General features: G+C 41.6%; 1 protein-coding gene across 2 annotated transcripts in view; it reads left to right on the top strand.

Annotated features, from left to right (window-relative positions):
* The window catches only part of CPED1 (cadherin like and PC-esterase domain containing 1), a 160,054-nt gene that overhangs the window by 5,712 nt on the left and 141,618 nt on the right, over window positions 1-12,724 (top strand). For both annotated transcript variants that reach the window (XM_059816930.1, XM_059816929.1), the window contains exon 2: window positions 5,765-5,951. In XM_059816930.1, the coding sequence (XP_059672913.1) occupies window positions 5,765-5,951 (187 nt within the window). The remainder of the gene's footprint in view (window positions 1-5,764; window positions 5,952-12,724) is intronic.

Genomic DNA, 12,724 nt, shown 5'->3' with positions numbered 1-12,724 from the left:
CCCAGTCCTTTCTGATTAGGAAATCTAACGGAACATAAACCCGACACATTTAAATATCCTCCAGAAAGTGAAACAGGAAATTAACTTCTCTGTTACTTCTTGATACAGGAGCTATGTGCACTTCAAATATAACGGTAGTATGAACAACTTACTATTTCTATGAACTTTTATGCAAACATGAAAAAGAATTTAAAAGTCACATTTGGAATTAATAAAGGTCTGCACAGTCCTGTAAATGAACGACTTACTTAGGGCATTAGAACCACATGCCAAGTTTTTATTATCGCTAGGAGTCCCACTCATGGATTTTTTGTAATGTTGTTTTGCTAGGTGGTATTTAGCAGCGAAGGTAGATACACACTTCCTTTGCTGGCTAAATGGGAATTTAGGCAGTTCGCTGCCTGTGAACATTGCAAGTGGTGCCAGTATTTTTTATATAAGATTGGTTCTCTTTCATGGTATTTCTGTTGCACTCCCCTGTCATGCAAAGGCCTGTTGGTTTGCATAGTGGCTCATATATCTCTTTTGCAGCAGCCCAGTACCTGCAGAAAGCAGTGGGGTTAAAGTAAGCTGCAGACAAGTTATTTGAAGCTATTGGACAATACTCTGACAGTCTTGGCTAGCTTGGTGTAAAAGAGTGGCTGCCTGTAATCAACACAGGGACTAACGCCACCAGAACTGGGAAGCTGAAAAGATGATTCACAGATTTTGAGTTCTTCCCTGAGAGAAGCCCAGGCAGACATGAGTTGGGCCATTATTTTAGGAAGAAGAATTTTGCTTCTGCAGTTGAAGAGATGGTCAATGAAATTCTATGGCTACAGTTCAAACTGTATATTTGCTTCCTTGCCAGGCAGAGACAATGCATCAATATTTATGGAATTATGCAGTCTTCTTGGAATCTGAAAAAACGCCAAGGAACTGTTTTTCTCGCCTCAACTTGAAATATCTTTGCTATTTTCTTCTTGGCCAAAACAATGACAGTAATTATATATGATAAGATTCAACTACTGACGAGATTTTGGATTTTTGGAACAACCCAGAAATTCTGTACAATAGAGGAAAGCTTCAGAGACTAATACAATCAATTATATCTTTACACATTCATAATCTAGAATTGGATAAAGTGGTTTCAAGGAGAAAGTCAAAACATTTTCTCTTTAACAGAGAACTTCACAGCTATGTGAAACTTGCAGGCAGACAGAACTAAGAATTGCAACTCGGATAATAGATGTCTATTTTCAGTCAAACAAGAATGGTTACATAATTCTTGAGCTTTCATATTATATAAACTGGGATGTTTATCTCGTTTGTTAAGACCTCAGAGGAATATACATTTGATTTGGTAATTTTAAAAAATTCATAATAAATTTTATGGAGTTCAATTTGTTTTCTTTTGTGTTTTTCATGTTATTCTATAAACTGAAGACAAAATTACAAAATTAATTTTTATGCATTTTTATTCACTTTACAGCCCATTGTAGTTTGTTTAGACCAGTTGTTAAGGCTGTGGATCATCTGTGTAACAGCCTATTGCACTAAAATGAGGTCAGTGACTCTGCTAAGTGCAATGGTTTGCAAGCTGTAAGAGCAGATATATCATGTCAAAGCTGACATAGGCCTCATCCTAAATCATACGGGAAATCTCAGCTTTGCTGTAAAGCCTCATTAATTTCTGTGGAGACAGCCACACTATTCTCTAGGTAAGACATGGGCCACAGATGTTCTTTACTACTCCCTTTCACATAAGGTGTATTGAATCTGTAATAAACTGACCTGCTAACAAATAGCCTGAAACTTAAAACTGGGCAAGAGCTAAAAAATGGTTGGGACATGAAAACATTTGACTGTTTAACAATTATTCTCAAATATTCAAAATGTTATGGACCCATTTTTTTTGGTCTAAGCCTGCTACACATGAAAGTTATAGGAATGCCAAAAAAATCAGAACCATAAAACATCAAAATATGTGAACAGCTTATTTTCATCTATTGCACTCTGCTTCTTTTATGCCAGCTCTCTGCCCAAGACTGCATTTTTATGATTGAGAAACATTTTATAAAAACCAGCAGAGTCTTTAAGTATATAAAAATGACTGCCATTGCTATAAAATTGGAAATTCTGAAAAACATCCAGTAGTAACTAGATCAGCATGGCCAGTGATGTAAGGCATTTTATACAGATCTTTGGAAAAAATTATGGAATCACTTGCTACAGTTGGCCAGATTTTTTTTTAAATTCTGTGTAGCTAACGGGTAGTTTAAAAGAAAACAAAAACACCACCCTGCGTTGCACTGGTTTGGCAAGAAAACAGAGAAGACATGTTGCATCTTGTAACCTGGACTGCAAATAGCTCTGAAAGGAAAGGGGAGAGGAAATAAATTTGGCAACACTACGCATGGATCTCAAGCAAACACCGTAGAAGGTGTTGAGCTACTTCATATTATTTAATAGTACCGAATTAGACATCAGGTCAAGCTGTTAAATTGAAGACCCTGAATTGTCTCAGTGTCCCAAAGATCCCATCATGGCATTTTGGGAAGCTGGTGGATAAAAGTGCCTCATGTCTAGTGCCTGGGCAGCGGGAGGGGAGGCTGGGGGCACAGGCGAGCATGTCCCCAACCAGGCCTGCTCAGTTCCTCCCAGCCCTGTGTCGGGAGGCTTTGGACACCGGCAGCCTGAAGTATTTTTATGTGTGTTTGGACTGCAAGTCCCAAGGAAAGCCCTCTGGAGCAGCTAGTGGTGTGCTCCGTGTGCGAGGGCCGTCGCAAGCCCTCTGGGTGCCTGTGAAAGGCAGCTGCTGGGAGGCGGCTGCTGCGCTGGCCCCGTGGAGCCGCGTGGGGACGTTTGCCTTTGTGTTTTGTGGAAGTGACCTAGGTTACCACCATTGCTTGAACTTCCTTTTTTTTTAATGCTACTATCAATGTTCTCTTGAATATTTGCCATTGCCAAACTTTCTGCTAATCCCCAGGAAACTGGGGAAGGTGCCATCTGCCTCAGCAGTCACGTGGAGTCGGGAGGGAGAGCTCCCTTCCCCTGGAAGATCCTGCTGCAGGCAGGCTGGCACCGACCGAGGCCTCCGGCCCCAGGGACCGTCGGGGCCCTCAGGATGCCTCAAGGCCAGTTGGTTCCTGTCCCCCTGTGCCTCACCGGGCAGGCGGAGGGAGCGGCGGGGGCACAGCTCGGTTCCCAGGCCCCGCTGGCACCCAGGGATGACAAGGCCCGTTGCACCAGGCGTGGGCTGCGAGGCGGCGGCAGGGCTGGGGTGAGCCCTGGGAGAGCTGCCCTTGGAGTATTGCCCGCAGGGGAAAATAAAGTCGTTGCTGGGTGCTTGAGACAGAAGCTCTTAAAGTTTGTTTGAAGCTTAAGGAGTGACACTGCAGGAGGCTTCACTTTTGCAAAGAAAGGTGTTTTTTGTTAGCATGAAAAAAGCATGATAACTGTTAGTGAGAAGGGGTGCACACAAAGTGCCGCCAAGTCCGAGGCGGGACCCTCACACCAGGCAGTAAGCACTCCCAGCTGCACCGGGAGGGACGGGAGTGGGACAAGCCATAATCGCCAGCTAAAACTGGACAGGTATGTGTCCTGCGCTGCAGCTCCGCTGTTCTCCTCACGTGTCCTCAGTTCACCCCTCAACACTGGCCCTTGCAGCACATGTGTGATGGAGCGTTGGATTTGCTCACAAAATAAAGCACGAGGTGTCTCTCTCTCCTGATTTTCTTCTGCAATGCAAGTGAAACGGAAAGTGGGAGGTGTTTGGCTGGACTGCCCGGAGGAGGAGGGAGAGGGAGCACAGGAGGGGGCTGGGGCAAGGGCTGGATTTAGGAACAGGGAGGGAGGGAGGGAAATGGAAAGGAAGGGCTGCCCTGGCGCTGCAGGAGAGCAGGAAAGAGAGAAGAGGAGAGGAGAGGAGGAAGGGGCAAAGGCAGAAGGGGAAAGAATGGCACGTGCTGTGGTGGGGAAGGGCAATCTGAGACACTCTAATGCTGTGCTTGCTACCCGATTAATATGTTTTAAAAAAGCTGAGACACCGGGGAGGACATCTGAGAGGTTACCTAATGCAGTTCCTGTGACTTCACCCTGTGCTATTTGTGCTTCTTCCAGCCAGCGTGTGATCAACCTTTACTTGAATATCGCAGTTTCTAAAGTAGTTTGGGGTTGCACATTTTGCAAATATACGTGGAAGACTCTGACAGTGTGGTATTGAAATATTTTTCAGGGTCCCCTCATTGATGATGTTAACCCTTTCCACAGGGGATGTCTGCTCTGGAGCAAAAGCAGACGAGGTGTTAGAGGCTCAAGGCTCTGAAATAGTTCGTGCTCCTCACTGTCACAGAGAAGCTTACACTTCAGCCAAGCGTAATGTAAAAGTGCATCCTGTAATTAGGGAACAGACTGCTGAGAAGAGTGGCTTTATCATTAGATCCCAGGCCTATAAACAACTGGACACATCTTGAATGACATTTGTTTATATCAAAGCATCTGTCTCTTTTCAGTGTGGCCTACTGTGCACAAAATGGTGGTGCCTTGTTTGCGTAGCAGTTCCTATCTCCAGTGATAAGCTTACTAAAATTAGAAGTTATGGAATAACATAGTTTTTAAAGGACAGACTGCTATCTACTGCCAGGTTGAAATTCATGAACTTGCTAAGAACTAATTTCATGTCCTGAATTTAATCCCTTAAATGCTGGTATGTTTCAATCCTAAAGACAAATACTTTTCACCAAAAGAAAATCTTGTCTGTTAATGTTTTTTTTATTGCAGAAGAACAGCTAGACAATTCCAGATATTAGTGACCTGTTTCCCACACAGAGTATCCTATTTTTATGCCTTATGTAAGAGATAAGATATCCCCCTTTCCCGAAGACTTGATGACAGTGGCCCAGTAATTTGCTCTTTTCAGAACTTAATGTCAAGCTCACACTCTGTGTGTTCGGAGTGGCTCTTTTCCATTTTTTCTTGCACGAAGCTCATATCCCAGGCAATTACACAGAGGAAGGGTTTTCTCTGGATGTCATTGTCCCTAGGCACTATGTGGGAAGACAGTGAATGGTAGACAACCCAAGAGTTCCTTGGGATTCATTGGAGACATATACCTCTCCACTTGCTCCTATATACAAGTCTCTCTACCAGTCCTCCTTTGGGCTGGATCATGTTGGACTAATAAGGAAATAAGGTACTGACAAGGTTACATTTAATTTTCTAGAGGCACAGCAATCTACAGTACTGCATGCTTTTACCTCAGTACTCTTCTTACTTTTCTTAATCACAGTGCACAGCAGAACTCAAACCCCTGCACTTACCATCTGTGTAGGACCCACGTTCCTTAGAACAGTTAGAACAGGGTCCCAGAACATGGGACCCACCAAGGCTTCTCTGCTAGGTGACCCACAGATCAGCCTGAGGCCACAGTCAAAGTCAGCTGGCAAGTACTGTTACCAGCTCACCAGAGCAGCCCAGATTTCAGCCAAAGGTGCTTCCATGAAGGGAAGACCACAGTTTAAAGATCTTCCATTGATACCCTGAGCTTTTGAACCCTTGCAATATCAGTCCAAAATGAAGGTAGAAAAAAACAGAGAGGCAAACAAAATGGAATCTGTGGTCAGAAGTCCCTGATATGAAGAGAATTCTTAATTGTACCAGAAATGTTTCCCCAATTGTCACAGTAAGTTACTAGTTTCTTTTTGTGAAAAATAAAAACTATATATTATACTGCTGAGGAGTGTCCTATCTTACAACCATTGTCGTTGCATTGTGTTTTCTGTAGATCAACGACTCCATTCTCCAGTACTTTGGAAGCCGTACGAGAAGAGCAGTTCTGTACGCACCTCCCGCCCACCGTGAAACCGACCGTCAGCTCTGTCAGCGCATCCTGGCAAAACATGGATATACAGTTACAGTCCTGGAGAACAGGAGACTGATGGAAGATCCCAGGCTCAAGGGCCCTTATCACAGTAAGAATACTTGGACTTAGTTAATTCGTTAATTACTAAATGTTAGCTATTGATCCAGCGTTCTTCCACAGAGGTAAAGCTTATAAACTCTAGATGCGAATAAGGATACAAGCCAAATTCTAGCCTTTCCCAGTTATGCAGCTAATTTTCCACAATTAGATGATTCTTCCATGAGACACTTCCTTCTGTAAACAAACGCAGCAGAGTGATTCTTCATAGTCTTGACAAGCAAATCAGATCAGTTTGGTTCCTGACGACTTCTCATACCAACTTTATCAATATAATAATGGAGTGATTATCAGTAGAGCATTTCATAACAAAACAAATACCTGGTACATTTGGTTCTTTCTCATTTTCTCTCTTAAGGAAAAGCTTTATGCATGAATGTATGCTTTTTCCTCTGGTAATGTTTTGATTGTTCTGTAATGTACACACTAAGCTTGTTAAAGAACACGATACAGAAGAAGTGAATTTTGCAGTTGCTGCAGATCCTGGGGTAAATTACTGCTGGTTCTTAGTTCCTGTTGAAATTTGATTCACATTTAAAGCAGGCTGCTGAAGAAGCTTGATCTCTTGCACAAGGGACTGTAGCTTTGTGGTGTAGAGTTATACTGTGCCTGATAGAGGAGCTTTGGGCACCAATTATATATATGCTGACAATGTTTAAGTGCTCTTGGACACCTTAGAGGTATGAACTGAAACTGCAATCTCAATTTGGTCTCCTGTTGGAAGTCAATTTTGGAACTGGAAGGCTTTGAAAAAAAATAAACAGGCCTCCATTCTGTCAGTAGAAAAATGCTGTGCTTGGTTATTTCTCATGCTAAGGGGAGTGCCGCTTGCATCATTCAGGCTCCTGGGGTTACCCAAGAGCTCAATTTTGCCTTGTCCTTTAACCAATCAGAGTAGTTTCACAGATGAAAAACATAATTATTTTGCATGAGTGAGGCTGCTCAAAATTCAACGACTAATTTCAAGTTTCTTGAAGAAACTTTCTTGACAATAAGGTACGTGCAGTTTTCTTGTAAGGCTGTACCAAAAAATAGTAAATTGTCTTCACCTCGCTCTTTTATTTTAATCTGGTTCCTAGGCACTTTTCAGCCGCTCCTTGCCTTGAGTACTTTCCATCTCAGAGTGACAAGACACAGCGTGTCTGCAGGCTTTGCTAATGTCAGATGGGCTGCAAAGAAAAGATAGCATCTCTGGGGACCATGTGCAACATCTCTGTGAAATGTTTTTGTTTCATGTGGCCAAGGAAGTGGATATGCAAAATTCAGTTATGACTTAGAAAAAAATCACTGTACTAGATTTTGCTACAGTGATCAACTGAGGTTCAGGTTCTCCAACACAGGTTTTTACCCTCCAAACATTGCCTCTGCAGAAATCAGTTTAACTGTGGGTATTTATATTTTACAGGCTAGCAGCTGTACTTCCCATAGTATTTTTCCAGTAATGAAAAAAAAGAATAAAAAGGTTTCAGGTATTTTCCAGAAACATCCTACAGCTTCCAGCAGATGTTGGAGTATGTAAAAAAGTCAAATGCTTGCCAATTTAAGGTAAAGAGTAATGCTCTACTAATTCCATTTCATGGCAACATAAGTCTGCCTTTAACTATTCCCTGTGTTATGTAAGTGCCTAGCTTTAAAGTTATGTTTTAAAAACAAGAAGTAAGTAAAAGAGCATGTCTGCATACCAAACCAATGATCTTTTCTTAGAACTGAGCAAGTTACGCTCAGAGTTATTTTTCTTTGCCGGTAGATGATGGGGGTTACTGTTCTGGGTGGGATAGTACTCCTTATTTTGGAGAAGGGTATTTTGACCTGTGCTTTGTCATAATATTTTCCTAATAGGAGTGTTACAAATTATTTAAAACTATGTTCCTTGAAGCCTTTAGTAAAAAGATACAGATAATGGGCTGAGAAACATAGATCATGAATGTTGTGAAAAATCTATAAAGAGAGTCATTCCTTCTTACTTGGTATTATTTAGCAGTGCTATCCAGTGCTTTTATTTTTGTGCAGTCTGTCTTACTCGTGTATCTTTCAAAGTTCACTCTAATTTTGAAAGGATTTTTTGTTTAGAATGGCTGAGAGCCAAGAATCTAGCTGAAGTCATATATGGAAAAAAATTCACCGCAAAACATTCCTAACTTTTTTGTGCTGGCCCGCTATTAATATTGGAACCAGTTCTGCTCCTGTTTGAAACCCAAATTTGACAGCTCTGCACACTGATCTTCCAGAGAAATCCTTCACACCTGGGCTGCAGCACTGTGTTGAGTTCTTTGCTGTCAGAGAGAAACATCAGGAAAATAGTTTTCTTGAGTGGAAATTTTTCCCTTGTTACAGACCAGCCAAAACATTTTGAGTTTTGGTAACTGGAAAATAGTTGGCTAAAAAGGAAAAGGATACCTTTTTTTTTTTTTTCAGGCAAAGAAACTGTGATTTATGGGTTTCCTATGCAAAATCTGTACAGATGCTTTCTGCAGTAAAATATGAATTATTCAAACCCCTATTTTTTCACTGAAAAATAGCTCTGTCAGTAAATTCTCAAGCAGCTTTGGCTGAACAAAAAGTAGCTGTGCTTTCACCATTCCTTAGCAATTAAACCCACATGGAGGGAAAAGCCCATGGACTAATGATAATCTGTGCCTGCTCTGAGCTCTTTGAGTCTTCCTTTTACGGCAGCCTTAAATGAGCCAGTTTTTTCTGTAAGGTTTAACATATCTCAGTCTACTGCTAGGATGGAGGTAGAGAGGCAGTACTGTGTGATGGCGGGATTATCAAGTTTTGCGAAAAGCTGGGATTGCCACCTTGGGCATGCAGCTGCTGCTGGGGTAGATCCATTTAAGCACAGTCAGTATCTCCAGTATCTGTGGTAAGTCAATCATGAAACAAGCAGTTCAAATGAAGTTAGATCACGGCTGATGAGAAAGATATCAGGTTGTATTGGCCATCACATCTATAAATGATACACTTGTTTTGTTTGCCAGTTAGGCAGAAGAAGGTGTTCTTGGTGTGTTGTTCCATCCTTCCTCCTCCTTTTTGTGAAAATGTGAGAATCTGCTCACAGAGACATAGCCTCTGGGACATATTCTGCCTTTGCTGCACCCTGGGAGCGGTTTTGAAACCGGTATCATACAACTTAATGGAAAATAAGAAAAGGATCAGAAGGAGGAGTGAGAAAGCCCCACACATCCAGGCTTTCTCCTGGGAGGTTTTCTGTGGTGAGCTGCACAAGCCGCAGACCTTCCTTCCCCGAGCCCCGCACAGAGCTGTGCTGCTCTATCAGAGGTGAGTGGGATGAGCCGCCTTGCTTCAGAGCACCCTTAGGTCCTCCCAGAGTGGCAAACACTGGAGAAGTACTTGCCAAATATTTTCCATAGTCTTCTGCCTTCTTCCCTGTCCTTGCAGTCCGAGAAGCTCCCATCTTTGGGGCCACAGCAAAGATTAACACGATCTGTGGGTCCCTATGGCTCCGTGATGCCCTGCCAACATTTTCACAACATTTTTTAACAGGAAAGTTTTATGTCAGAAATTTGTTGCATTAAAATGCATTTCTGCCCTCCAGAAATAACGTTCCCTAGTTATTGTCTGCCGCCTGAACCTTTCCTGAATTCCATACTTTTCCCAGATGACAAGTTCTAAGAAAAATAAACTACTTCTATCTTTCTTTCTGGAGTCATCGGTTATTCTGTCCTTTGCTCCATGTGCCTGCCTCATTAGTCAATGGTGACCCTCCCTTAACAGGCATTTCCTTCATTTCTCAATTCTTCACCTTTACTAACAGTTACACAAATCTCAGAAAACTGCAGGCTCCGAAAAACATGTACAGTTGTATGCTACAAATCTGACCAGCCAGTTTTAATTAGTTCTGAAATAACATGAAAATTCTGTTGTTACTGCTAGCTTTTAGAATGGAAAAGATGCTGCATAACCTTGATGATAGCCAGTCAGTTTGGCCATGGAAAAAAGCACATCTATTCAGGCTGCTGGCAAACTGAGTGCAGCATAACATCAAATGCTCTCTGCTGCCTTAGAATGTTAATTTTAATAATTTGGTGGAATTTTGTGCAATTGCAATGGGTGACTTTAAAAAAAGAATCATAAACTATTTTCATAGTACTGATTTTATGTGATCATTTCCTACTTTTAGAATACTACAGTTAAGAATTTAAACTTTACTATGGCTTCTGGTTGCAGTTTGAGTGACATTCACTGAAGATGAAATTTTAGCCATGCCATTAGAAAGATCATTGCAGTACATATATTGATTTTTGTTTTGTTTTTTTTGTGATTTGTTGTTCCATAGATAACTATTGAATCCATCTTAGCTTTGGTCAATATATACCTCTTAGGTCAATAAGTCTTGATATTTATTTCCACTGAAATCAATACCAGCTTCATGTCCTATTCATTCACCTGAGATTGTTAAGTGGAGATCATATGCTATATATATCCTTAAATTTACATACATTGCAAAGAATATTAGATCTGAAGTTATTTCCTCTTTGCGGACTTTATCAATATGCACTGAATTCTGTTCTGTTTTCTACTATTTTAAGAGCATGCTGTGTTTGAGTACTTGGCTGTGTCAATTAAGCCCCGGTTCCAGCAACTAACTATGAGGATGATCTGGCTTTTTGCAGATATGGGAGTGGTGCTTGGGCGGAGCTGCTCCAAGAACAGGAAGGGATGAGTGAGACAACAGATCCGTGGGAGCAAATCCAAGTGAATCTTGGCCCTTCTCTTTACGTGCTGGGGTCAAGAGCTATGTCTGGCATTTAAGGTGGAATCTCATGGCATTACTTAGGTATTATAACAAGGAGTGAAAAACCCCTCTTTGTTAAAGCAACCTGAATATATTCAGACGTAACTCATTTTGCTGTAAAATGCTGATTCGAGAATTGTTGTATTGTTACAGCAGATGCGGCCTCTGCTGCCTCCCTCACGGGCTTTCTGTAGAGTGCTCTGTTGCTTCCTTGTACCAAGTGGTAAAAAGCTGCTGCTTGGGGAATGTCAGGAAGCATGAGCCTGCAGGAGCAAGCACAGGTGTTCAGCAGACGTGGAGGGATGCTAGCTGCAGGTTTCTGTCTCTCTCTGGATGGTGCATGACTGAAGCAGCTTTTGGGGACAGATGAAGGAAAATTCTGCTTTGATTCTCCCAAAAAGCAATTTTCCAAGTCAGTCTTTGTCAATCTTTCATTTTGGTTTGTTGGGTATCCTTTTGAAAAATTGCTCTTTAAAGGAAATCTACATTTTCCATGGGAAGAAAATGTCTGTGTCTGTTCACTTCTATTCACAGTAGGAGTAGGAGGCAGAGAAATGTTGCCACACCAGAGTTAGAGATGGAGAAACTAGGATAAAAACCATAGGAGTCACTGTCAGAACTAGGATGAAATGCATGCACCTTGCTGTATATCTTTATGCTATTCCTTTAGCATGTTGTATCACCTCTAGTACTCCTCACTAGTCATACTTTTGACCAGAAGCTAAATCAGCAAAAGAATCAGCTTAATTGCTGACATCTGGCCAGCAGCAAGGTAGGAACTTGCAGAAGTGCTACTTCATGAGCGCAGCCAGTAATAGTTTCCTCAGGGCTGCTAATTAGTCTAGAGAATAAACTACAGCCGTGGGTTTTGGAGGCCCCCAGGGCCATGTCTGGTGACTGTCAGACATTCGCTTCTCATTTTCCAAGGCATACTATATCAGCAAAAGTAGTGTCAATGAGAGGAGGTGGTAGAGACAGGGAGATACAGTGATGCTCTTTCTTCAATGAGTGTGAAGACTGGTATGACTGGGCGAGCAGAGGTAATTGTTAACATAAAATATTAAAAAAGTCTGCTGCTAAGGAAAAAAGAATAATCTGTTCTTCATGCCCCATAGTAATAGGGCAGAAATACTCCAGCAACAACAACAACAAAGTTGTGTTAGATATTAAGAAAACTGTTTTGGGGGTAAGGCTAGTGAAGTAATCAAATGGATCCCCTGGAGCTGTGGAGCATTCAGTTTTAGATGTCTTGAAATATTAGGTAAGGACATTTTACTGGGTGTAGTGTGTCCCCTTGTGGGGTAACAAGATGGACTCACAGACTTCTTGAAGTCTATGACTAGCCTTGAAAGAATCAGGCACATAAGAAACTGAAGAGGGAAAACATATTGGTTTCTAAAGTAGATGGAGAGATTTCAGGTGTGAATCAGCTGTGGTGACTCAGGGTTATAATTGAGGAACAAGCAATATGTAGTTCACAGCATCTTCTTAAAATGCAAAATATTCTCAAAAAATCCAAATCTATGAGAATATATTCCTGACAGGAGTGGGGAAAAGGGAAGGGAGTGCAAAATCAGTGGTGCTTAGAGTATAGCCAGCTGAAGTTTCAGAAGGTAGAAAGCAAATAACATACTCTGAAATAGGGATGGTTTTCATGGGATGGCATGTAAAAATCACTGCTAAGAGAACCAAGTCTCCTCCCTTAGTGAGTGGTTTTCTATGGAGTTTGAAATACATTAACAGGAGTAGGTAGCATTAGTTCTAACTTTACTTTTATTTCCTTTTTTTATTTTTAATTGTTTAGAGTACAGTTAGGAGGAGACCCTACTTGCTGTTTGTTACAGCCTTAGACAAGTTTCCATGAAATCCAGCTAACTTTAGCAAACAATTATAAAGACTAAAGGCCTCAAGGAAAATTGCTGGTGTGTTCTGTAAACATCTGGTTGCCATTTTCAATTACAAGGACCAACCCACTGAAGGAAGCAGTTTAGTTTTTTTGGAACAGAAAT

Source organism: Gavia stellata, chromosome 4 (genome assembly GCF_030936135.1).
Source record: "Gavia stellata isolate bGavSte3 chromosome 4, bGavSte3.hap2, whole genome shotgun sequence".
NCBI classification, from domain to species: domain Eukaryota; kingdom Metazoa; phylum Chordata; class Aves; order Gaviiformes; family Gaviidae; genus Gavia; species Gavia stellata.
This window is presented reverse-complemented; position numbering and strand designations above follow the sequence as displayed.